The sequence below is a fragment of the Buceros rhinoceros genome, unplaced genomic scaffold, assembly GCF_000710305.1.
Source record: "Buceros rhinoceros silvestris isolate BGI_N320 unplaced genomic scaffold, ASM71030v1 scaffold9339, whole genome shotgun sequence".
NCBI lineage: Eukaryota > Metazoa > Chordata > Aves > Bucerotiformes > Bucerotidae > Buceros > Buceros rhinoceros.
In genome coordinates, this window is record NW_010430921.1 from 55,616 (window position 1) to 82,050 (window position 26,435).

The following is a 26,435-nucleotide window of genomic DNA, read 5'->3' on the forward strand; positions in this document are numbered from 1 at the left end:
GCATCATGAATTAATTTGGTTTCATAAGATGCTTATACTCTAGTGATCAGTCTTTAACCATTTTCATAATGCCACGTTTTGTTTAAATTCAGTTTTGCTTCATCTGGTCCAACGATAGTACATTTATTTATTTTTCTATTTAATCTTTTCTATGTGTTTCTCCAAGCAGGGCTCACTGTATTTGAATGGAAACTGAGATTACATTACCTCTGTCATAGATTTCTTCTGTAACTGTGAAAAAATCACACTGCACTATTCTTTAAAAAGTATTTAGGTGCCATAAGATGCAGCTAAGGTATATAGTGAAACTTAAAAAGTCTTGGCATCTCATTGCTACTGATTTCAACAGAACCTTTGGAAAATCCCAACATGTGCTCATGTGCATCTCAAATGCTATTTCATAGCTTTTAGATGTCTGAGTTTTTCTATTTGTGAAAAAAAGAAGAAAAAAATTTTTTTGAGGTGATGAGAAATATCTTAACTGTAGCAGCCTGTCTAGACACTGTAGCACTGGAGACCATTCTGCATTTTGAATGATCTGTGTTTCTTTTATTTTTCATGTCTAGACTGGTCAAGCTCCACATGAATGTGCTGATCACAAGTGGCACAAGCCTATCAACATATATGTGGACAACTGGATCAGCCTTAGGTCTCTGCTAGCAGTAGGCATTTAAATTGTACTGGGAGTTGAAGATCTATTGTATTTGCAGAAATCTACACGTAGATAGTTACATTTAGGTGTCTGATTCTAAAGCTGAAATACATCCACAGAGTTGCTAACTAGTGAACAATAGTGAACAATGGGTAATACAGCAGAGTGTTAAAAATTATTTTCCCTTTATTTTCCCATTAGTAAAACAAACAAACCAAAAAAAAAAAAAAGAAGGATAAAGTCTGTTCTGGATTTGTAAGCAAATTACTTTTCATCTGTATGGAATTATGAGCTTATCTGGTTTTCCTGTCACTCAAGGAAACACTACATTAATCTGTTTGGATGACTGCAGGAAAAAGGAAATAGAAAGTAGAGGGAGAATTGGGAGCTGTAAGTGGTTTTATAGGAACCACAGTAAACACACTTGGAACAATAGACACATTTTGTGTTCAAATACAACTGCGTTTTCCATACCTGGAAATCAGATGCATTATTCTGTGGACTGACACTGAAAGAACCACCTTTGAATGAAGTTGAGTTTATAGAAGACACTCCAAGTGCAAGGTTTCGTGTTGAAATACTCATGGACGGTCCAGTGAACTGGATCTTTAGAGCCAAGGCATCAATAGTTTTCAGAGCTCTAAAAACAGATAAAATTATTCTAAAAACTGTATACAGAAAAAGAATACTATCCTCTGTATGTTCTCTACGTTTAAGGTAATTCTCTTATTACTGACTATATTTCTATCACCTGTCTATGTATTCACAAGGAGACTGTCAGGCTGTAAATTTATGCATCTCTGTTGAAAACAAAAGCTTTTCATTGACAGAGTCTATCTGCATATCACTGGTCCTGAATTAATTTTCCAACAATACTTAGGTCTATGCCATGCCACATATCAGGAGACTTCTTTTCCATCCTTTATCTCTGTCATGCACGTTAATTTTAGTACAAGAAGAAATGTTTGTATATCTAACTTGGAAAATCCTTTTTAATGGAAATCAGAAAAATTCAACTTTGGTACTGCAGCTGTTTGTCTATACATGGAAGGAAGAATCCTTCCAACCTTGCAGGTTGCCCTCTAAAGCTTGTCCCAAATGCAGAAATACTTACTCTGAAGATGATGCTGCCAATACACTGTCTGAACTGGTTAGAATATTGGAAAAAATTGTCACCACAGTAGAACCCAGACTTTCATCAATTTCCTCATCGTTGACAATTTTTTTGAGCTTCTGCACGACATCGTTTACTTTGTCTGAGGTTAGCTGCTGCCCTTCACCAGTGAGGTTCAGAAGCTGGTTGGCTATATCAGCTGCATTTTCTGTAAGCATACACGTAAAATGAAGAAAATAATTCATATCAGCTCTGAAGTAATTCATAAATACAACTTTTTATCCTCACTGTCGAAAGCTAGAGCATGTTCTGTGGTACTTACAATGAATATAAGATTTAATCATTTTAGCAAATTTATAATTTTATGAAGAGTATGTGAAACCTGATGGTTATTATATACTGTTCTCATTGCTTGGGACTTCCTTTTCCTTACTTTGATTTGAGTTTGTAAATAAGAACTACTATAGAAAGGGCTGATGGAAATTAAAAAAAGGGTGTGTGTGTGTGTAAGGAATAATAAGCATATTTTCTCTCTTTTTTTCTCCTTATGCTATTCTTTCTTTTTGCCTGGGAAAAACAGTTCTACTCTTGAAGGGAAACAAAGGCATCCCAAGTCAGTATTACTGACAAAGTATTCACTCTTAAGCTTTGCAGAGAAAGTCTGACCCCACTGCAAATGTTTCAGTTCCTTCAGAGGGCTGTACTCTTACTCAGAGGACTGGCAAGCACAACACACAAGCAAATTTCATGAGAAGAATCTTTCTTGTAAGGGAAATTTGATAGTGTTTCCAATGGAAAAACATTAGTATAAATCTTATGTTAAACTGTAAGTTTGATGCCGCCTGGATAGAAAACTATTTAAACAGTTTACAATATCAGAATATTTGAGATTTATTGGAATTCAAAAATAAGATTCTGAAAGATCTGCCTTCTTTAGTCTGCAGCTGGCTGTGGTTTTTAAATGTGGTGTTTTATAATATAGCTTTTGCTATATTTACAATAGAATGTTTGCAAACTGAGAATAAATCTTAAAATGACTGATCATAAGCCCAGTGAAAAGAGCAAGAGTCTTTCCACTGGCACCTACCGGCACTGAAAGCATTTAAAAACGCCTGAACCTGAATTTCAGATTGAGGCAAGCCACCACCTGCCTCTATTCTTGCTTAAATTACCTGAAGGGTTTGATTTATTTCATCAACTGGTGTCCACAGCTTTTATGGGTGGGCTGAATTCACCTTGGTGCACTTCCCCAGACTTCAAATATTTACTTTGCACTGATTTTTTTAGAAAGATTTTAGACAACTTAGCATAAAGGAGGAAGATATTCTTCCTTAATGTAACTTCCTTACAGTACGTAATAATTAAAGTGTAGAAAACTATTCATTTAGCTAAAGACCAACATAAATATACCCACCTGTGCAATTCCTAAGATCAGGCTGGCCCCAGTATGATGTATAATTCTGCAGACCCAAATAGCTAAGGAGGAAAAATGACAAAATTCACAAGAAATACGATAGCAAAATTATGCGAATGTTCCATAATTTTTTGTAGGTGTCGCAGTGGTTCACCCTTCCTAATTCACAATTTTCCTAGCAATATGGGCCCTAATGAAAGGAAATAGGTGTGCTTAACAGGGGAAATGTGATCAACTAAGAGACAGCGCTGAAAGAAATCCTAGTTCTTTTGGACAAATTCCCAGCTGATTCCTATACTGTTTTGGTAAAATGCAATTTTGTTCTTGAATTTCAGAAAAGACCCAAATGTTGACACAAACTATTATGCCCCTCTTATGACCTAATCACAGAATGGTAGCAGTTGGAAGGAACTTTTGGAGATCATCTAGTTCAACTCCCCTGCTAGAGCATGTTCACTTAGAGCAGGCTGCACAGGATCACATCCAGGACAGTTTTGAATACCTCCAGAGAAGGAGACTCCACAGCCTCTTTGGGCAGCCTGTTCCAGTGCTCTGACACCCTCAGAGAAACGACGTTTTTCCTTATGATCAGGTGGAACTTCTTGTGCTCCAGTGTGTGCCCATTGCCCCTTGTCCTGTTGCTGGGCACCACTGAAAAGAGTCTAGCCCCACCCTCTTGACACTTGTCTTTTAGATATTGATAAGCATTGATAAGATCCGCTCTCTTTCTTCTCTTCTCCAGGATAAACAGACCCAGGTCCCTCAGCCTTTCCTCATAAGAGAAATGCTCCAGACCCCTGTTTATCTTCGTAGCCCTCGGCTGGACTCTCTCCAGTAGCTCCTTATCTTTCTTGAACTGGGAAACCCAGAACTGGACACAGTACTCCAGGTGTGGCAGAGGCAGCAGGCAGAGTAGAGAGGAAGGAGAAGCTCCCTAGACCTGCTGGTTGTACTCTTCTTAATGCACCCCAGGATACTGTTGGCCTTCTTGGGTACAAGGACACATTGATGCCTCATGGTCAACCTGCTGACCACCAGGAGTCCGAGGTTCCTCTCCGCAAAGCTGCTTTCCAGCAGATCAACCCCTAACCTGTCCTGGTGCATGGGGCTATTCCTCCCCAGGTGCAGGACCTTGCACTTCCCCTTGATGACTTCCATTCAGTTCCTCTCTGCCCAACTCTCCAGCCTCTCCAGGCCTTGCTGAATGGCAGCACAGCCTTCTGGTGTATCAGCCACTCCTCTCAGTTTTGATTCATCTACAAGCTTCCTGAGGATGCACTCTGCCACATCACCCTGGAGTACACCGCTCGTTAATGGAACCTCTCCAGGCCTTGCTGAATGGCAGCACAGCCTTCTGGTGTATCAGCCACTCCTCTCAGTTTTGTACCACAGCAAACTTGCGGAGGTTATGCTCTGTCCCTTCTTCTACCGATGACTATGTTGAACAGGACTGGACCCAGTTCTGACTTCTGGGGAACACCACTAGATACAGGCCTCTAACTAGACTCTGTGTTACTGATCACAATCCTCTGAGCTCTGTGATTCAACCAGTTCTCAAACCATCTCACTGTCCACTCATCTAACCCACATTTCCTAAGCATCCTCACAGAAGGCTACTGGATTGGCCAGATTCTGTTTTTATAATTTCCCTTCGATATAAATGGCTTTGATCAAGTCAACAGCAAGACATAATACCTCTCAGAAGAACATGCACAGTAACTACGTGGAGATATAAACATACACCACCCATGAAAACTAGGGCAGGTCACCATCAGATATAAAGATACTATTTTCAAAATGCTTTTAAAAAAAGCCTTACCACAGCAAAATAGCCAGAAATGGCTCCAAAATTAAACATGTTTTTTCCTCAGTTTTCTTTAAAGTACATCATGTTATCACAGCATGGCAAAGGCAGGATGGAGAATGGGAAAAAGTTCTCCCTTCACTCAGCGCAAGACAGAATAAAGTCATTCCTCAGTTGATCCTCTTTTCTCAGAACCCATCCTGCCTGTGCCCCACATCAGCAAAAGCTAGTGGAGGCAGAGGCAAGGGAAGCATAGCACAGGGCAGAACACAGTGTAAGTTTTTTAATGAGAAGTGCTGTACACGGACAATCAATTGTATTGTGTGGACCACAAATGAACAATAAAGATAAGCAATACTGGGGCAGCAAAGGCCAGAAGCCTTAATTTGTAACGATTCTGAAGTTCTTACATAAAAACAATCTGATTTCTGCACAACTCGCTCTACAACAAAAGTTGGTCAATCAGCATCCAGCAGTTTTTGTACAAGATTAAGAGGCTGAGGAAGTGAGTTAGTTAAATATAATGCTGGTTGCTTTCCTGTTTGGCACAGAACCTCAAAGCTGATTCGTATATATATTGCCATATTGTTTTCAAAAAGTAAAAGATCCAGTCTTCTCAGAACATATTCCAGATGCCATGTGGGAGGGTAAGGCTACTATATTGTATTAAACGGTAATCATCCTAAACACTGAAGAAATTAATTAATATTGCATCATCATAGCCACACTCAAGGCACCCAAAGGAGATCAAAGACATATCATTTTGGTAATATATCAAAGGAAGTAATAATATTCCCATTTGTAAAATGGGAAATAAGAGATACAGTGTCTAAATCTATTGCAGATATTCACAAAGAAAGCCTATATTAGGGAAAATTTGTCCTAAACCTTAAAATCCAATCTTCAAGCATAAGATTATCCCAACTCTCAATTATGACTAACTACTGGCAAAATGCTCATTTCACAGAATTTCTTTTACTTTCCATTAATGAGATGAGAGGTTCTAGATTAAACTAAATACACATCTCATCTTCACAGAATTTTGCTGCGAATTTATTATACAAGTCAGATAGTAGTAGTGGTGTGGTAGCAAATGTGAATCTTTGGTTTCAGTAACTTAAACATGATGACCTGAAGAAAGCAGTTTCATTCTCTAAGAAGGAGCTATTTTTATAGTATTAATTGTGGTCCTCAATATGCCCTACAGAAGTGGTGGCGGAGCCTTCTTTTACCAAAGAAGTATCTGTTCTTACTGCACACACGTAATTTCTTACAGTATAGAAATCATCTTTCTGAAATACAACATTAGCCAATAGCAACCATTATGGAGGATGCAGTTTAACTATATAACCAGCAAGTTGCACTTGAGGCTCTCAGCTTCCTAGATATTTGAACACCTACCAGGTTCTTGATGCAGTCTGAACTGAGCTCCCATGGCATAATGTGAAGTTGGTCACAGTCGGTCTGGTGTCTGGCCAAAAATAGTTTGGAGGGTTTTCTTCAGCTAAACATTTTTCTGTAAAATTAGAAGTGGATCAGTGTTAATGGTAAATTTCTTCATCTAGTCATCTTCCATTTCTCGTCCTCAGTTCATCAACCAGACTACAGCACAAAGCTGTCTTTAAATGTAATGCTTAGTTGTTATCTGTAGAGTAGTGGCAATGGAGGGGTGTACAACACAGGACAACACACACTGCTGCTGCTTGAGGGAAAGGATCGACTTTGAGTGCTGCATCCACCTGCAAACTGCCAGCCCTCCACACCCTCCCTTCCCAGGGAGGGCAATCTCTGGCTGGAAAAAGTTGAATGGGAAAAGAGGAGAGCTAAAAGGAGATTGATTAAAGACAGCAGCTGGCAGAAGCACAAACAACAGGGTTGGGGAGTGGGTGTGAGGGGCCTTGGAGGTCCAAAAATGTCTCATTATAGCTCTCATACTTTATCCTCAGACTACCAGAAAAGCAGTCAGGAACTGTCTCAGCCTCTTTGAACCAGTCAGCAAAACACTGACTAAAGCAATCTGGACAACTGTGTTTGTGTTAAAAGATATGTCTTGAGCACAGCTCTCTGAGATTAGCAGAACAATGAGGCTTAAAGGGACAATTCAAAATCTGAAACAGTTATACGGTTTGGAAAAGTGTGATTATTTTAAAGCAGAAGATGCTTATTTATGGACAAGCAAACAAAATCTGTTGCATAACAAAGCCAAAAACTACTTACCCACTGGATCAACAGCCACAGTATCAAGCTTATATCCTCCTTCCATGGTCCCATTATTATTTATGAGCTTCTGTCGGATGTCTTCCTCTTCTAAATTGATGTTGTTGGTAGCATTATAAACCAGAAGAGCCAAAACCTTAAAACTACAAGGAAAATTATCTGAGTGTTGGAGTCAGAAGAGCAGAGGCCAAATGTGTGGGGAAAAAAAAATACCTGACAAACTCTGGTTTTCTGAGTATGGAACAATATCACCACGACAATGTTGCTCATTACCTGTAAATTATTATTTTTGTATATATAGGGCCATGACAAGAAAATACGGTTGGGAAATTTCATTCTCTAGTTACCATTAAAGAAGCACCTCATCAAAAGAACAAAGAAATGTTTTCAAAAGACTTAGATTACTTTAAAAGATGAAAGCATTACGTTGTGGGCCCTAATTAAATTTAAAAATCTGGTTGCTGATGGCTGAGGAACTTAAAACTGATTCATCTCATCCTACAAAACTTGTCAGGATGGGATAAGTCATCCTTCAGAGGGTCTATCTCTCTCTACAGAGGAAGAGTAAAAGATTAACAAAGAATAGATGACTAATATTTAAATGTCTAAATTTTGATGGAGTGAAAAACACCCTGACACACTTCTGAAACTTTTAGTTCTAATTAGGAAAGTCTAGTTCCTCAGATGAGTAATTCAAGTTTGAACAGTAATAGCTGTTTTGTACTGTAGCCCACTGCTACTTGCTTGGGCATAAGAAGTAGTTCAAAGAGCCCAATTCTCTTTCCTGTGAGAGAAATAAAACAGTCCCCACCCTTGTCCAAAAACATAACTTTTCTGGAAGGGAAATAACGAACAGAAAAGCAGTTCTAGCAGGACACAGGAAAGAAGCCCAGAGTGGAAAGCTCAAAAATTTCCTCCTGGGACACAGAAAACACATGTTGGAGAAGAGAATATATTGGTGCCCAAGAGCATTGCTTGGCTCTAGCTAGTAGGAGGTGACGCCACTGAAGCATGGAACATTGGATCTCCATGGGAGCCAGAATGTGGAAAAAAGGAAAAAGCAAGCCTGCTTTGGGCTGTCTTCATCTTAGCCTTGCCTTTGGATACCCAGCAGCATGAATAAAGACAGACCTTCGCAGTGTGTGAGGAGTTCCTGGCAGCCTGGGAAGCAGTAGCACTGCCAGCACACATGCAGCGAGCAGGGCACACACCAAAGAGGGGCACACATCAAAGAGAGCTGCTTTCACCAGGGGCCCCCAGAGCAAGAAAGCAGCAGCAAGCTGAAGTGTCTTGCACTCTGCTTGAAGAAGAGTAGGAGAAAAAAATTCTGTAGGGGGGCTGTATGGGAAAGGACTAGTAGCATTTCATCTGCAAACATCTTCCAGAAAGGTATCCCCATGATGATGCCTCAGAGCTGCACTTTCCAGTGCCTAGGCTGGTATAGTATAAAACTACAACTTAGTGTACACGTTTCTTTTAGATGGCAGATTTAACCCTCTTTCTGTCAAATATCATTCTGAAAACTGAGTAACTCCAACCAATAATTCTGAAATACTCCCATTAGTGAAATGACATTAAAAGAACTGGCATTAGAAAACAACCTCTCAGTCTAGGGGGAAAAAAAATCAAAACCCAAACCTCATAAAGAAATTGCAAAACTAAATACACATTTCACGGTTGCAGATGTAACAAAATAATAAATACACACAGTCACCGGTTGGTGGGCTTTTTTCTTCCTTTTTGTTGAACACCAGTAGTCTTTTCTTTTTTCTTGACATATCTGCTGTTTTACTAGTAACATGTTGCTGGAGAAGAAGATAAAAATGTGACTGCCTGCTGCTTTGGCTTGTTTTTTTCCCCAGTTGATGTATTTTAGCAGAGAAATTCCAGCTATCCCTGGCCAGGTTGTTCCTGCCCTGCTCCCAGAGATACTGAGCTTCTCCTAACACTCCTTTGATCTCTGTCACGTGTCTAACATATGGCAATAGCCTCAGTAGGGAGGATGTACATTAGCAGGCTTTAGCTGTACACCTTGGATATACTGTGAAGCCCAAGTTTACTATGGCATTTATTTTTAGCAGAAGCATGGAAATTGCCTATGGGATTGCCAATTCCTTCAGCTCTCCAGTACTTCAGCCCCAGAGTCTCCTGGCTCTTAACCATCTTTCCTAAAAGATTCTGGCTTCACTCATCTCTTCCCTCTACTTCAGAAGAGGAAAACTTAATATACTGATGCCACTCCCTACCTCAGTACTCTGGCTGCAAAACAGAAGTCGTAAGTTAACAGTCACCGCTACTGCTATGCTGCCTATTGCGGGGCTCCCATCTAACCAAAACAATATTTAGTACCCATAACTGTGCGGGTTGACGGCTACAAAACAGAAGGGATAATGATAGATGAGGTCAAATGGGTTACAGTTACCTTGAACATTTATAGAGGAAAGTATTGACTATGAAGCACTCATAAAAGTAATCTGTTAAACCACTGTGCTGTTTGTTTTCTGAGAAATTTTCAGAGCACAAGTCATGTATACTGTGTAATAAGAGCCTGTTCCATATTATGATGAAAAAGATTTCTATGAACTTTTCAGAATGACTCATGCCAGCTTTCCAAAGTAAATAAATACCTTTTAACTTGACAGCTGACGCAATATGAAGCTGAGTGCTTCCTTCCACTTCTGTCACACTCAGATCTCAGAAAGAAAACATTTTAATGGTGAAGGACAAAATTCTCGATTTGAGAAACAGTAGGCCTACACTCAAATAAATGGGAACACTGACATGCTCTGCTGGTGACACCGGATTTGCTACGCACAACATTACATGTTTTATTGTGTGCTGTATAAAAGCAGATAGATTTTCACAGCAGTAATCAATTACAACTACGTATCACTCAGTAACCTGCTCCGCTAGTATTACTGCTATCAATATAAAAAAATGGTGTGAGTAAACACAACGGGGATAAGTATTTATGTGTCTCTTCTCTTGGACTGAAATAGTGACAGCTGGAGCAAGCAGGAAAGCAGGGGAAGATCTATCCCACTTTGTTCTAGTCTTTTGAGCTAAGCTGGCTCAGAGAGAGGAGTTTATGAAGCTGCATCCTCATCACAGGAGGCAGTGAGGGCGCCTGCGCTGCCATGGAGTGTACCACAAAGCCGTCTTTCTTCTCTGGCAGCGTGACTCAGAGCTATTCCAGGACAGTGTGCCTACACACGGGCTGTGGTCTCCCTGCTACACGATGCGAGGAGCTGAAAGAAGGATTAACAAACCACGCGGATCGTGCAGCACAGGCTGTCTCATACCTGAAGATATGTGGTTGATAATTAGCAATGTATATTCCTCCTCTTGTTTCAGTTGTACTAGAAAGGCTGAGCAATAATGAATTATTGTTCAGAACAGTAATAATAATTATTATTCATAAAAACAAATCACTATTAATTTATTTTGTAGTTAATGTTACTTGATGTAAAGTTTAAAAAGAATAATTTTTAAAGCACCAAAGTGCTCAGGGAATTTTAATTTCCACTGAAAGTCACTGGGAAGTTCATTGCAAACTACCCTGGCACATTCAAAAAGTTTTAAGATGTCACTATTAAATTCTTTACCAATCTTGCTGTTACACTGGCTTTGAAGATAAGCATTGATGGGCAGCTATAACTCAAGACTGGCAACACAGGTAGGTCCACACACTACAAACTTCTTCACATTAACTGGAGAGACAAAAAAAGAGCTGACTATTGCATAAGTCCCTCAGATAGATGCAATACAAACAGCAGACAAAAATGTTAGAAAACACAGAGAATGAGACAGAAATAAATACCAAAGTAGAGGGAAACTGAAAGCATTCCAGAAAAGCATCTGAGTTGTGGATAAACATTTACTTGAGATGATTTTGACTGTGGTGTCATTAAAATGTTCAGAACAAAGAGCAAAAAAATAGGACTGGGCATAATAGACACATTCAAAGTAATGCCAAGGACGAAGAGGTTCCTTTTTCAGCAGAAGGTGATGGATGTCATAGAAAAAATATAAAATCTGAGATTTCAGGACATAAAACTCAAAACTGCAGCTACTTTTTTTGACTACTAAAAGTGAAAGCATCCTAAGTCTTCCTTTTAAGTTAACGTCCATTGTATTAGAACAGTGCTGTGAGCACATGGTCATGCCTCTGTGTGTGCCCTTGTGTCTCTGGGCCTTGCTCCTCCTTGCAGATCTGGTGTGGGAATACAAACAAGTACGGCTTTGCAACAGAAAGCAGTTATAATATGTGATGATTTGGTATGAAGATTATTTGTTATTAGAGAATGTGACAGAAAGGTAAAACAGAAGAGGCTGGAATCCCTCACATTTCAACAGCTTGATGTCACTGAAATGAATTTTTGGTTACGCTGGAACTGTGTTCCAACACAACAAAGAATCCCCCCACTCCCCAATACATTACTTTCCTAAAAACGGCATCTAAAAATGTGAAGTCTACACTAAAACCAGTTAAAGCCAGTGGAAAGACAATGGAAGTCACTGGAAGCTGGATCAAGAGGAGGCAGCTTCAGCTGCAGGAGATGAAGAAGGGATCAACCTTCAGTCACTCGGTAGGAATTCCCGAATTCCTCCATCTGTAATGAAGGCTTCCTTTACAGGTCATGGACACAAGATGCCAGCAGGGCACTGTGGAGTAACCTGTGGATTTCTGGTTGGTTTTCTGTTGGTCAATTTTTCAAGCAGAAATATTACACATAATGTACACATTCTGTGGCATTTTAAAATGTTGCTCAGCACTGCTCAAGGCCATCCCTTACTGCCTTTGGTAACACCAAAGTTGAAGTCGGGGGGAGTAGAGGGCTGGGTCCAAGCTGTTACTAAAACCTCACCAGTAGAAACAGGGAAAATTTTTAAAACAGGAACAGGCATCACAGATGTGCTAATTTGTAACAATAATAGCATTATTATTTCACAACAAATAATTTGAAGTCAGCTACAAACACTGCAAAAGACTAATTCTTTGCTTGGTAAAGATACTTAGGTCTACAAAAGCTAAATTATCCTGTTCTGATGTTGCTAACTCCTGTCTAGAACTATTACACAATCTAATTAGCTTAAGTTTTATCCAAGTGCATTAAACTTTCCATTAAGCAACACATCACCCAAGAACACAGCATGCAGGAGCCTGAATGTGCCTCACTGACACTGATGGCAAAACTCCCACAGGCTTCAAAAAAGCAGGACTAGGCAAGGGCAGCTCCAATTTCCTGATTTCCTCTCTATTTTCATTCCTAAGAGAAGGGATTTCTGTTCAAGTGTAGTGGTCTTTACACAGATTGCTACCACTGTGGTTTTTAATTTGGATTAGTGTTTTACAGTACTATCATTAATGTTGTTTCACATAGCAGAAGCAATTGAGCACAGGAAATCAGGCAAAATTATGACAATCAAGTAGTGGAAGTTTGAGCAAGCATAATCTTATTTGTATGTCAAGTGAAGCAAAGGTTATAAATTAATTTGGGCCCGAATTCTCAAAATTGCTTGGAAAATAGAAGAAAGGAGAAGCAGGGGAGCTGAGCTGCTCATTCCCCTGCAGAGGCAGCCCTGTAAAGTCATCTGACAAGACGTAGGATCCGTAGCACCCTTCTGAGAAAAGCAACAGTCAAGTCATAGAAGGTTTTGACAAAGCTGCAGTCATATAAGTCAAAGCATTAATAAAAGAAACAAATACATTTATAATTTATCTATATAAAATCCACAAACTGACTTAACTTTCAAAGGTTAGTGCCAAATAACGGGGGACAAAGAAACAGCTATATCTGTAGCCCATGCTGAGCTCCTATCTGGAACAACTGCCCTCGCATTAAGAGACAGAAACAGCGTGATCAGAGGAAAAAATTAAACACAGACACAGTCAAGTACAGCTGTGATAAAATTCTGCCTATTACAGTAGTTAATAATCTACCAAAGTATTAGGTTGCTGTACTGCTGTCATCCAGCGACCTCACAGTATTAAAGGTGCTGATAATAATACGTGCTTTTGGACTTGGCACTCTGTCTCTCAGCACCACGTACGTAATGCACAATAAGCACAGTGTACTTTGGATTTCTGCAGCTCATAGAAACAGCAATGAAAGAATAACACTCCACTTCCATATTTTTGTTTTGTTTTGCTTTTTTTCCAGAATGCAGTAGAGTTTAAAGTATTTATTTGGAAAACACCTATTTTTAACGTGCCAAAACAAGCCAGCTTCCTACCTCCCACTTCCAGCTTCTATTTCTTCTCTGAATCATTCTAACAATTATTCCTCTTTCACTTGCAAAAAGACTAGGTGGGGAGACTGATAACAGAAGTTTCTTGATAAGGTAGTAGTGTGGTAAAATAAGGGTTGAAGTAAAGAAAAATACTAGAAAAGGTTGAGAAAGGTTGTTTTGTTGGGTTTTTTTTTTGTTTGTTTTTTTTAACTGACGTATAAAATACTAATCAAAAAGGTAAGGAAAAAGATGTGATCTGGATGATAAAAACATGAATTCGTGTAAAGAGAGGGAAAACTTCTCAAAGAGCAATTTAAAGAATTATGATACTGCCTTAGAAATAAGAAGGCTATGATTGTGTGGAAAATTCAGAAGAGAGAGACAAGGTTTAGTGAGTTAGTGTAAGACTAATACAGTCACTTCTGTAACAGATAAAGTTAAGGACATATTTATGGATTAGGTCATAAATTTTAACTGTGGAGTGAAATTCTGTTGAGATGAACATGAAGGTAAATGGAATAAGAAGTACTTAAAAACCAAGGGAAACAGTGGACACTATAACTGCAACAGACTTATTTTTGACTATCCAAAATGGAGAAATAATAAAATCATTGAACATCTATTCATAGAAATGATTTATAGGAATATTTAATTAATAGAAACAGTATGGAATAACGAGCAGGCGAAATTACAAGCAAGTTACATACAAGAACTCAGCCAGAACATTTCAGTGGATCAACTGAGTACTTCCACCAGGGATTAAAAACATCCAACCTGTAACCTGCTAATTTTTGTACCTCCAAATGTCACTCTGGTGTCTTGTAGGATTTCCTTAGAATCCTACCCAGCACAGATCAAAGAAATTGGAAAACCTAATAAAATATCTTGAAAGCAATGATCAGGAGGTAGTAGGAAAAAAGTTTGATTTCTGGATCTTCAGAAATAGATTTCTTCCTTGCAAAATTTAGGAATAGCTGTGTGAACCTCAAAGAACTGGAAACCTGCTGACTAAACTCAGGAACACCGAAGACTACCGGGAAGCTGCTCCTTCTTTTGTTTCACAAGGGAAGCAACATACAAAGATAGACGTATACTCAGAATACCTAAAGCTGGGAGAACATCAGCTTTTCCCAAATGTTTCTCCTATAAGAGGTAAGTGATGCATGAAAATATATGAAAGATGAAAAATACATAAAAACCCAGCAAAACCCAGTGTTCATGTATTTCTATATTTATGTATGTGCATATTCAATGTGTAAAAAGAGTAAATTTTTTTAGTCACATATCATGTAGCTCAATTAAATTTTTAATGAATCCTGTGTTACACCAGCTGGGTTGCTAGGTTGGGCAGGATCTTGACTTCTCTCTTTTTTTTTTTTTTCTTTTCTATGTAATCTTTCATAGCATAACAATCCCGATTATTTGGAGAACAGTAACATTTTGTGTGACAGGATTAGCATTTATACTAAAGTATTCAGCATGATGACAAAACGCCGTTTGCCCTTGACACAAAGTGCACTAGAGCCCATGTGAAGACTATTTTCTCACCAGTCCAGGACTCCTTGAAAACCTTTATGACATATTACTAATGTGTAATTCCATTGCCTCTGAAATTACATATGATGAACCAAGTAAACAGGAATATTTAATAATTCCCCATACATTGATACATTATTAGAAGTAATTTAGTGTCATATTCACCCTATGTGAGAAGGCGGTGGGGTGAGGAAAGGAAAAGGAATTACTAGAACAATTTCTTCCTCTTCACCTCCTTTTTTTTTAATAGACCAGGAAGAAGAAACAAAATCCAGAGGGCAGGACGGTGGGGAGGTGAGGTAAGAAGAAATCAGGTGTGCAGTCTAGGGGAGAACAGATGCTGAGAAGGTGGCCTACTAGCCTCGTAAAAGATGCAGGAATAAGAATGGGGGAAGCTTTATATTGCTCAGCAGTCTTGGATTGCTGGTAAGACCCAAGGCACGGTCTCCACCTAAAAAGTTTCGCTGGCATAACCATATCATTTAGAAGTGTGGAAAAAAATCCCACCCACAACACTACACCCTACTGCAAATGTAGGTCAAGCAGTAAAATAGCCCATTCAGAGACTGGGTTTATGGTTTTGCCAATAAAGGCTGTTTTTCTGCTATGGGTGTGTGGGAAGGAGATGGTACCTTTTACAACTTTTCACATCTAGGTAAACTCTCAGAAACCTGGAAGCATCAGTGATAAGTTCCTGATGGTAAATTTGGAATACTGGGCTATCTCTGAAATTAAAAAGCCCGGCTGTTATCATGGCAGTTCTCAAGAGTCAGCAGGTAAAGTCCTTCTCTACACGACTTTTGCCTAAACTGCAAACAGGTACATCCCATGTTCACTGTTGTCCCTTCCTCACAAGACTAATTATGTTTTGGGTTCCTCTCCTTAATCTGGTCCAAAGATTCATTCCCTCCTCATATATCCCTCAGAAATCAGTCTGCTGCTTTCAAAGAAATCCCCTGAGGCCAAATTTTCAGGGGGTGTGACCCATCTAACTTTCTCTGGCTGCCTTTGAAGCTGTCCCAACTCCAGTGCCTCCAAGCCCAGCAGAAGTCAGGAAATGAGAGCATATGGTAAACAGTTTAACTCACACTAGTTTGGCTTTCAATTCTAGCATGATTTTTTAGTGTTTTGCATCTAGTAAGATGTCCGTTAACTCAAAAGGCTCTGGTGCAAGAGAATCAATGCAGTGACAGTGGAGAGGTACCAGTGCAGCAAAGCTTGCTGCTGAAGGAAACTTGGTGTGCCATACCACACAGATAAGATATGTCTATTCAGTTTTGTGACGGATGAAACCTGAGCTCTGAAAAAATTATCTGTTTAAGGTTTAAAGCTCAGGAGGTTTAAACCAAAACAAACATGATAACCAGTATTAGGATTCTGAACACATACAGAGCGCTCAGCTCGCCAGCAGTCATATATTTACAGACTGGTAGCATATGCCAGTAATAGACAATGAAGCCAATAACAGACAATAAAGCTTGTTGTAAAAACACCTGTAATAGCAGCTGTTGCCTCTAGCAAGAGAATATCTTTAAAAATGTTACCTTTTAATACTTCTTTTTTCTCTTACTGCCCCTTTTACAGAGCCAGGGTGGATGCTATAAAAGAAATAAATTTTCATTAGGGTGGGCTAACTCTCAAAGAGAATGTAGCATAAACATCTTTGCCTTTCATTTACCTGATATTGACCACATACACAGTGTAATTCCAGTTCTGGAAAGTACGGTTTAGCTGAAAAACAGGAAGACATTGATGACATGAATGATGGGGAGATGTTAATAGGGCTCTTTGTTGCTTAAGACAGCGTTACAATTTCACCCTCCTCCCTCTTGAGAAATCCTCTTCAGTTTTTCAAAGCAGAGAACACTTCCCCATTTTGGTGAGGTGATTGTTATATTAGACATAAAACTGGTAGTGACAGATGGGGGCTTTTTTACCAACAGAAGGAAAACTCTGTAAGGTCATGACACAGCAAAAAGGTGAATACTTTTTCTCCCTCTCTTCCTCATCTTAAATTCTCAGAAACACTTTGATTAGAAAAGATTTACTGACAAAATTACAGGGTCAATTTTCACCTAAAAGTCTACAACCTTATGATGACCTTTTACTCAGACCTTTGTACTGTTTATTCTGAGTGGGCAATGGCTGCTCAGTTTTCCCCCTGGGAGACACTTCTGCACACTCTGACAGGGCCAAGTGACACCTTTCTAGATTCTTTGGCTCAGGCACCTACATACTTTGCCTGGCTATTGCTGCTAAGAGAATGATCTTGGCAGGTTTGGACGGCTGCTTTTCTGGTTTGTAGATGACTTATAGGTGGCCTCCTCAGTTTCTGAAAGCAGAAAGCCTCCAGGTTTATTAAAAGAAAAATGAAGAATAATTGCTATGTGTTTATGACATCATATTTTCATGTAAGTAGTCAGTATAAAGACTACGTACAGACTGTTTGAGTGCCACTATGTGAACTGCTAAAAAGGACAGAAAATATCTGTATTCAGACAAAAGTAACTTTCAGAGGAAGGAACTTGAAGAATCCTTCACCCAGTGGGCCCAGAAAGGAGCTTATGTCAGCTAAAATGGGCTGAAAAAACAGGAGCTACTAGAAACTCCAACGACTGAGCTACAGCAGACGACTTCTGAAGTAGGAGATATTAGGGTAAATTGGGAAAGTGTATTTCCTCACACAAATGAACACTGCCTGTTTTTTTAGTATTTCTGTCACAATATAAATTCAAAACCACATTAGTATTTGGGGAGGAAAAAAATTTGCTCTGTATAGTGATGTTGGAACTTAGACATCTACTTCTTTCAGTGCATAATTCTGATTTCTCCACACTTTCCAAAATCTCGGCTAGCATCTACATTCCTTAAGAAGCTGGCTAGTACAATGGAGACATTGCAGACTTTTGCCCATAGTACCTAATAGCCCCAGCTAGACCTGAATTCATTACCGCATAAATCAATACTAGAAAGACCTCCAAAGAACACGTATTAATTTAAGAATTTATTCAGTATTCTCTCTTTTTTTTTCTTTTCCAGATTGATAACATCAATGGGCAGATTTATATGTGTAATCATACAGGAAAGAACACTTACCCATTCTGCAACCACATCATGTACTTTCGACTCAGAGTTGGAGTTGGAACTAAAGACAGTTATAGATATCCTGTAGAATAGCCCACCTGTCCATTAAAAATAGCATTATAATGTTAGAAACTGATCAAATTTACCTTTTTAATAACTAGACTTTAGTTTCATGATGAATATAAAGATTGGGCTGAACTCCAGATACAAGGACACCTCAAGCTCTTGTTGGCATTATACAAGTTTGGAGTGAACAAGCCCTGCAGGCCTGGGTCCATTGTCACCAGTCCTGTTGAATTAGACAAGAATTCCCTTCCCCTCCTTGTTTTTAGAGACACTTGAAATGTGACATAGAAACTCACAAACAATGTATGTACAGATAGCATTTGGCATATGCCTTTAATGTTGTGTGTAAAAGCAAGATCATCAAAGTGTCACGAATTTAAAGAAAAAAAATCAAAATTACTGAAGTCTGTAATATGAATAAATTCTGCTCTTGGTCATATTGTTATAATCCAGAATTCAGCCACTGCAGATGAGATTTAGAACTCTGTGGGAGCGGATAGGCTCATCGATTGAAAACAACAAGTTAACTGAGGGCAGAACTAGGTGGGAGAAGGGATATCCAGCTCTTGTTTTCACAGCACAGTCTTTGCTCTCAGGCCTGGAAATGTCCAGAGAGCACAAGAACCCACATTAGCTTTACAAAAGCAGCAGCTGAACAAACCATCTTTCAGCCACAGAATGTGTGACACTTGGCTTAGAGCAATTTTATATTCAGTAAAATTGTTTAGAAATGGCATTGGGTAAATAAAACTTCTCTTTAAGCTCATGAGTTGGTAGGCAGTATTACAAGATTGAACATCTAATAAAGAACGTAAAATCATCTCATATTTATGGCATTTTTTTTAATGAAAAGTCTATACTTTTCACTACTCCAATTTTTTTCATTAAGCTACTAAATATTCTGTACACTCCAGTTGGATAAAATTTCCCAGGATGGGAAAACCTCCTGGGGGGAGGTTTACGAGCTTCTGGATCGATTCACTTGTATGTATGAGCACATGTTGCATTGCAACACGTAGAAGTTGTGTGTTTCCATCACAGGTACATGTATTTATATAAATATTATGTGTATCCTACAGATACATTACACAGGACAGAACAGGACATGACAACAATTATACAGAAGTCTCTTTCTGTCTCTTGATTGTGAAGGAACTGCTCTATCTTTCTGAGTCTAAATAAAAGACCTTTTATTCTAGGTGGAGCAATTTTTTTCATTTGACAACATCATAGACAATCATTTTACAAGAACTTGAAATAAAAATATCTGGAAAAAAATCTGAAGTCAATATTTACCAATTTAATTGGCAAATAGCATGTTGGTTACTATCCTGCTCATCAGCTGGCTTGAGTATTGTTCTCTTTTTGTTATGGAATTGTCCACACGATCACTGATAAAAGCGTGAAAATTCCTCTGCGATAAAATACCAAAGAACCAGTTCATGCAGAAAGATGGTTTACCAGTTACCTTCTTCGATAAGTTAAAACTGAATTTTAGATAGGAGGAGAATGCTTGCTTTTTAATTTATTGTCTTTTTTCCCCCCTTTAACTCAGCAGACTCACAAATTTGGTGTGCAGTTTAATCTGAAAATGTGTTTTAGTTTGCTATTATTACTGTGATAGTTTCAAACAAAAAAAGAAAATAAGTATCTGGAAGTAGAAAAGTGGACTTTGGGCAAGTTGAAAATACAAGACTTGGATCTTATTTATATGTATACATCTCTGTATATACATATATTCACTTTTATATGTATAATGTACCTTTTGCATGTGCTCCACAGATACACACATACAGAAAGCATGCATTATACATATACTCACACATTCATATATAATCATATATATAATTATAACCATATTTATATAATTATGTATATGGACAAAATTAATATAGGAATATGCAAAGTATTTTTAAAATCATAGTAACTGCAAACTAGTCAACAGCTTCAAGATCCCCATCAGATGGTGACCCAAAGCATGCCTTAATGAGGCAAAAAAAGAACAAGGACAAAGAGCTAATCTACATTTATAAACACTCTCAGGAGACTGCAGTGGCAGATAGTAAAAACTAAAAATGATTTCTCACTCTCCAAACTAAACAGTGGAAATCCCACCTCAAAATGGTGAATGAAAAAACGTGATTTTATGGGCAGAAAACTGATGAAGAGTAGCTCAAGGTAACTTGAAAAAAGAGGAAAAAAGAACTTGGAAAGAACAATTCTCCCCACATCCACCACCGACTACAAAAATGCAATGACCAATGAAATACCAAGATTGTTTTCTTGTAATTCTTTTAGGCAAATTATCCAAATGTTTCTTTTGGAAAATCTTTGATTTTTGGAAGTTAAATCCTCAAAAATATACAAATACTGTAAGTTAAAAACATTCATACAATCTCAAACAATAAAATGGCATAAAAGTATATAAAATGCATGGCAAATCAATATATTATCCTCACAGTCTCATGAGAGCTGTCTTAGAGAGGTATACAAAAATTAGAAATCACATGCTAATGACATTTACTGTCACTAAGATGTTACAAATTCCCTTCTACTGTAATTAAATTACTACCGCAAATTTTTTCATATGCTAAATGGATCTATATCTAAAGGATGAAAGCCAGCTACTTCTATTTTCAGTCTACCAACTGAATATCTAATAGATAAGATGATCTGGGATTTTTCTACATTTAAATTAACGGCTTGACATACTGTAGTTGACCTCAGGTTGACACAGGCAGCCCATCTCAGTGAAGGAGTAACATAGACAAGATAAAAAGACTGCAGGAGAGCTAGTAAGTTGATTCAGTGGTGGGTAAGGGGTGATATTTTGGCTTGTCACAGATGGTAAATTGGCCAAGGAATGAACATGGGATAAAACTGGTGACTGATGGTACATTACAGAAAACACTGGCATTTGGGACCGCATGGAAGAGTGATGGATTGCTGCTTCAGGTGTCATCAGATTGCCCTTCAAGATTGTCTCTTTGTGCTGAATTATACCTCCACTGTATGAAGATGGCAAAGGTAGCACGTCATTCATTACTGCAGTTCTCAATGACTCCAAAATAGAGGAGGGATTTGCAAAATGTCCGTAATCAGCATTTTCAAAATCCAAGGCATGAGTACTCACAATATTCAGAAAAGACATTACTCCTCTGCTCTTGCTAAAGGATCCATACACCTCCCCTCCTGAATCCCATCTGGAAAGCCTCAATATGTTTGCTGATGTCAGAACAGCAGAATTCCTTATGTCTTCATTAACACCAGTGATTTCTTGCTCTGCTGCCCATAGAGAGTATCTTAGACTGTCCTCTTGATTTTCAAAATAATTTTGTCCTAAAACAGTTAGACGACTTCTTGGTGTTACTGTTGTCAAGCTTAACTCTGCTACATTCCACTGAGGGATCAGGCTTGGAGAAATTGTATCAAGATGGTTCTGAAAACTTTGTGGGAGCGGAGGTGTGGAGTAGCTGTTAGGCGGTACGCTGACTCTGAGTTTTGAGTCTGAATGAAGAAGGTGCCTTTGTTCCAAAGACAATGTCATTAGAAGGAAGTCAGGACTTGTCGAACTGATGTTTTTTAAAAAAGTACCTGCATCTGTTTGAACTTTACTTCTTACTTTATCAAAATAATTTGATAGAGCATCATTCACTGAAAGACTTAGAGACTGCGGTGGTCTATGTGTTCTTGTACTGTTTAGCAAACCCTTAACTGGTGTACTGATCACAAAAGAAGCTTGGCTATCCCTTGAACATGAAGGCTGGGTTACTGAATGTCCTGGAAGGACAGAAACAACCTGCTGCCTATTGTTTAGTAAGGTCACGTTGATCTGATCATTTACAATGTCAGTTCCAATCTGCGTGTGAAAACTATCAAATACTACTAAGGTTTCTGTGAAGCTTTCAGTTACCTTGTCAAAGGGACTTACCTGTACCCATACAGAGGGTTGACTCAAAGGTGCTTCCAGGGAAGGGAAAGGAAAATCAAAATAAAATTCATGGTTGGAAGACACAGTTAGATTTGCAAAGCTCATTGTTGACTGTGACTGTGATATTGCCCTGCTGTTACATTCTGAAATTCTTTTTGAAAGGCCTGGAATAAATGAATTAAAGATTTGTGTTTCCAAAGCTGATGTGTGACTGGAGAGGATCATATCTTCAGCTCTGTGACCTAACGATCTAATAGCAGACGTTTGTTCAGAGACACTGCCAGACTTAGCAGGCGAACTAACAGATGGCAATCTCTCTGTTGGGGAAGAGAGGAGTTTATTCAATGAGAGCCACCAATTTTCTGACAGATCCTCAGAAAACACTTGAGGTGCTTCTTTCAAATGATAGGAAACAGACCAGAAACTTGCTGTTAAAGAAGGGGAAATATCTACATATCTTGTTGGAAAATCCAAGTAACCTGAGTCCCAGGAGCTGCCACCTCTATTTGTGTTTTCTGGCTCTAATATGGAAAAACCTGACTCTTCATTCTCATCATCATCATAAAAGGCATCTAAATTGTTCTCCAGTACTCCACTTCTGACAGTCTCACTTGGCTTTTGAAAATACACCGAATGTTTTAAAAAATGAGACCAGTAATTGCTACTAGATACAAACACGCTGTCACTTTCCAAATACACGTCAGTCAGCGGTTGTTGATAAACAGGCACAGTGGTTACAACGTGCTTCAGTGCTGAGCTTGTCCAGCCTGTTCCTACCACAGGTGTTGAAAATGTTAGTAATTTTCTACTGTGTCCTAGGACAGAATTTGTCAGTTGAATGTCAGGCATAAATTTGGTGTATGGTTTTTTCATATACTGAAAAAAAGTTGTTGGGTTTGCACGTGGAGTCTCCACAGAGCTAAAATTTGTAATGCCTCCTGAGTGATGTTCCTTAATGTGCGTAGATTTTCTAGACTGAAATTCACTGCTTGCTGCTAACATCGACAAATTTTTCCTATCAGCATTGCTTTCTATCATTTCCAGGTAAAAATTTTCAGGTGCCAAGCCTAGTAAATTTAGCCTACTTTTTTGGAATGATTTCTCCTCTGTAGGTGATATAGATAAGCTAGAAAGAGAACGATCGCTGCCTCCTGGTACATGAGAGGTGATACGGTGATGAAACATAGTCTCACTCCACCAACTCACAGGCTCCAAGATATTGCTTAGGTGCATGAAATTGGTTGTGCCACTGTTGGAGGACGAAATCCACATGGTTTCTTTTCTGTGTTCGTAAGCAGTGCTGCTGCTGCTGCTGCTGTTAACAGGAGAGCGGAACGCTGACTCGGAGTCAGAATGATCTGCCAAAGTCTGTGCTAGCTCTGAATTAGGACTTCTGCTTTGGAGAAGAGGAACTGCTGTATTCACAGAAGGCTCTGTAACAGCAACTGCTGCATCAGAAGTGCCATGAAATGAATTTCTAGAATAATTCAAACCATGAAATGAGCTTCTAGAATAATTAAAAATATTTTCATTTGGTAACTGATTCATCACAATATTATCTACGTTGATTTTTTCTGTAAAAGCAGCCAAGGTATCTTTGCTGGTCTTCTCTGAAGCAGCTGATGTGGACATAATTGGAAGAAATAGGCTGTACGTGTTTTTTCTCTCTGGGTTCTCATCTGCTGAGTTTTTACTGAAACGGACAGGCCTTTGTTTCAGTGGCCAAATAATTGGGGTTGAAATAATTCCCATGGTTTTGACCCCTTCTATCTTAGAGTCTTGCTGCCTCTGTGGTCGTGAATGGGAGGATTCAGGTGAATTTCTCTTCCTTCTGGAGATAACCGTAGCAGGAAGTCTGAATTCCTGCAGGTCTGTGTGTAGCAAGCCACATAGTTAATGGATTAAAGAAAATACATGAAACTTAACTGTCTGTTCTTGGCTGTCTGCTCCTGGTCTAAAAAATCAGCTTACCAAGAGTGGAATATGACATCACTCAGCTGAGTGAAAGTTTAATTTGCTTCTACTGTAAATTAATTTGGCTTATTTTTTCTTAGTCTTTCTACTTTCTCTTTGGAGTTTCAAAGCCAAAGAAGGGACTTACTTATCCAGTTTTTATTCATACTAACATTAATAAGGCGTAAAGTTCCTTCTGTAGTTACAAAAATCAGAGTTAACTGCTCATGGAGAACAGAGTGAGTCACTTCATTAAAAGAAAAAAAGCACAATTTGGAAGAAAATTTCAGTATTTTCTTCTTACTTCTACTTAGCTTAGTGAATCCAAACAGACTGAATTCAGATAAATTCTTTCACAATGTCTATTGTACTGCCTGATTGCCAGTGTACAAGAAATGATCTGCCAAGAGAAAAAATACTCCAAGAATTTAAAATCCTACAGTAACAACTGATGCATTTGGAAAACAAAACCCAGAAAAAGATCTCCAGATTCTAATTTATTTCTGTGGAGCATACTGAGGAAATAAATCTTTACAAGAATCTCTTTAAGCCTTCAGATTAATTTTGCAGATATCTGCATTGTTAATAATGTTAAGAATTATCTTTAGCAAACCAGTAAACACTTCAGCAGCACCTCACAAAATGATGATGTCTCTAGGAGACAGTGACATCATAGAATTTGAGAAAGCCTCAAAAGAAATCCCTGCTTTTTTTCCCTGTACTAATAATAGGCTCACTTACTATCTTACTTTTTTTCCTTAATCTTTCTAAATGAAAAGTAAACGATATCTGATACTGTCTCCATTTTCCCTAGTAAAGTCTGATCCAGCTCTACTTGAAGTCAGTGGAAAGATTCCTGTTGACTCAGTGGAAGTGGCTTTGCTCCATCGGAATGATTCCACTTGGCTCCTGTGGCTGACTAGTGAGGAACAGACAATCCCAGCATACTACCACCCTGGCTGCACAAGTGGGAGCTACATTATGGCTCATGATCTGCAGCCTTAAACATTTCCATAGCGTGGTGCTTTTCAGATCCTTTAAAAAATACCTCTCCTTTCCCTTGTTATTTGCATGGGTAAATACAACCGGTGACACACAGTGAGTCCAGGTAAACATGTTACAAATAAACACCGAGTTTAGTTCTGTTCTCATTTACACCATTCTTACATGTTCCACTGAAGTTACTCTTGATTTGTTTTAGTGAAAATGAGATCAGAACTGAGACGTGACCCTTGACATTATGATAGTACGAAAAACACACCTTAAAATACAATAAATTTGCTCTAGACACAGTACAAGGAAAAATGTAACACAGGATTTCTTACCATTGTTTGGCTTATCGTTTCTATTAGTATCAGGCATGTTAGTGGTGACAGTGGGTGGTGTAGGAGTAGTAGCATTTACAGTAGCTGGTAATAAAGATGAGAAAGAGGTGAACTTGAATGAAATATGAATGTTAATAAGGTAGGACAAAATGGGAACAACGCATGACAATGTATAATGAAATCATCTACACACAATGCCAATGCCATAAATGTTAAATAAACACATTGGGTTTTCTGCACAAAGCGATGAACGGATAGGAACTGAGATCCCAATCCTGCAATCTTCACTTTCCCTGACCTCAGTGGGAGTTTTGCCAGTGTAAGGCTTGCAAGATCAGTCCCGTACTGCTTTCATACACTCAAAATCCTCTTAATACAGCTTCAGATCCAAGCAGCCGTGCAAAGACCAGATCTTATAAGTTACAGTTCTTAGAATATTGCTCGTGAAAAGAATGAGTGTCATGAAGATGACAAATCTGAAACTAAAATGCTCATGTAAGGATTCAATTAACTCCCATTAAAAGACTTGAAATCAGACTTGGAATAATTGAAATGAAACATATATTTTGAAAGCTTCATGTAGGATCTCAGCTGTTCTGTTCCCACTGCCACTAACAGGAGTTACCCCACACAACCCCAGCAAATGTTTCCCAGGAGAACCAGCCAGACCACTTTTCAAAACCAGAGTAAGGAGCCAAAACTGCAAATTTCTCACCTCGCACCCCCTGTCTCCAGCCGGAAGGGTGTATGTGCTAGAGGAATTCTAGTCACTAGATTTTCAAACAATAGTTTGTAAAATAATTTCATTTTATCTGCTAACTCCCTGGAAATGCAAATCCACTCACTGACAGATTTCTTTTTTCCTGAAAATTCTTTTTAAAATCTGAAGGTTGGTGCAGTATAATTTCATAGTGTTACACAGTTTTTACAGATTTTGACCAAGAACCAACCTGGAAAGTTTAAGCAATTATATTTTAGGCAAAAAATCGCATTTTTGATTGTTTTTGAGGTTGTTTTAGCCAACCTTTTGAGTTTGAAACTCAGGTCTCAGCTTAGGGAGCAGGTTCATGTTCAGGTTTCAGAGAAACAAGAAACTTAGGGAAAG

At 38.6% G+C, this 26,435-nt stretch overlaps 1 protein-coding gene across 1 annotated transcript in view; it reads right to left on the reverse strand.

Moving 5' to 3' along the window:
* GPR126 (G protein-coupled receptor 126) overlaps positions 1 to 26,435 on the reverse strand; it is a 106,320-nt gene that overhangs the window by 28,171 nt on the left and 51,714 nt on the right. Inside the window, exons 5-13 of the mRNA XM_010143199.1 lie at positions 25,331 to 25,414; positions 18,068 to 18,153; positions 16,650 to 16,702; positions 16,516 to 16,569; positions 7,202 to 7,344; positions 6,386 to 6,500; positions 3,181 to 3,242; positions 1,767 to 1,974; positions 1,127 to 1,292 (exon numbers count right to left, since the gene is read on the reverse strand). Of these exons, the coding sequence (XP_010141501.1) occupies positions 1,127 to 1,292; positions 1,767 to 1,974; positions 3,181 to 3,242; positions 6,386 to 6,500; positions 7,202 to 7,344; positions 16,516 to 16,569; positions 16,650 to 16,702; positions 18,068 to 18,153; positions 25,331 to 25,414 (971 nt within the window). The remainder of the gene's footprint in view (positions 1 to 1,126; positions 1,293 to 1,766; positions 1,975 to 3,180; positions 3,243 to 6,385; positions 6,501 to 7,201; positions 7,345 to 16,515; positions 16,570 to 16,649; positions 16,703 to 18,067; positions 18,154 to 25,330; positions 25,415 to 26,435) is intronic.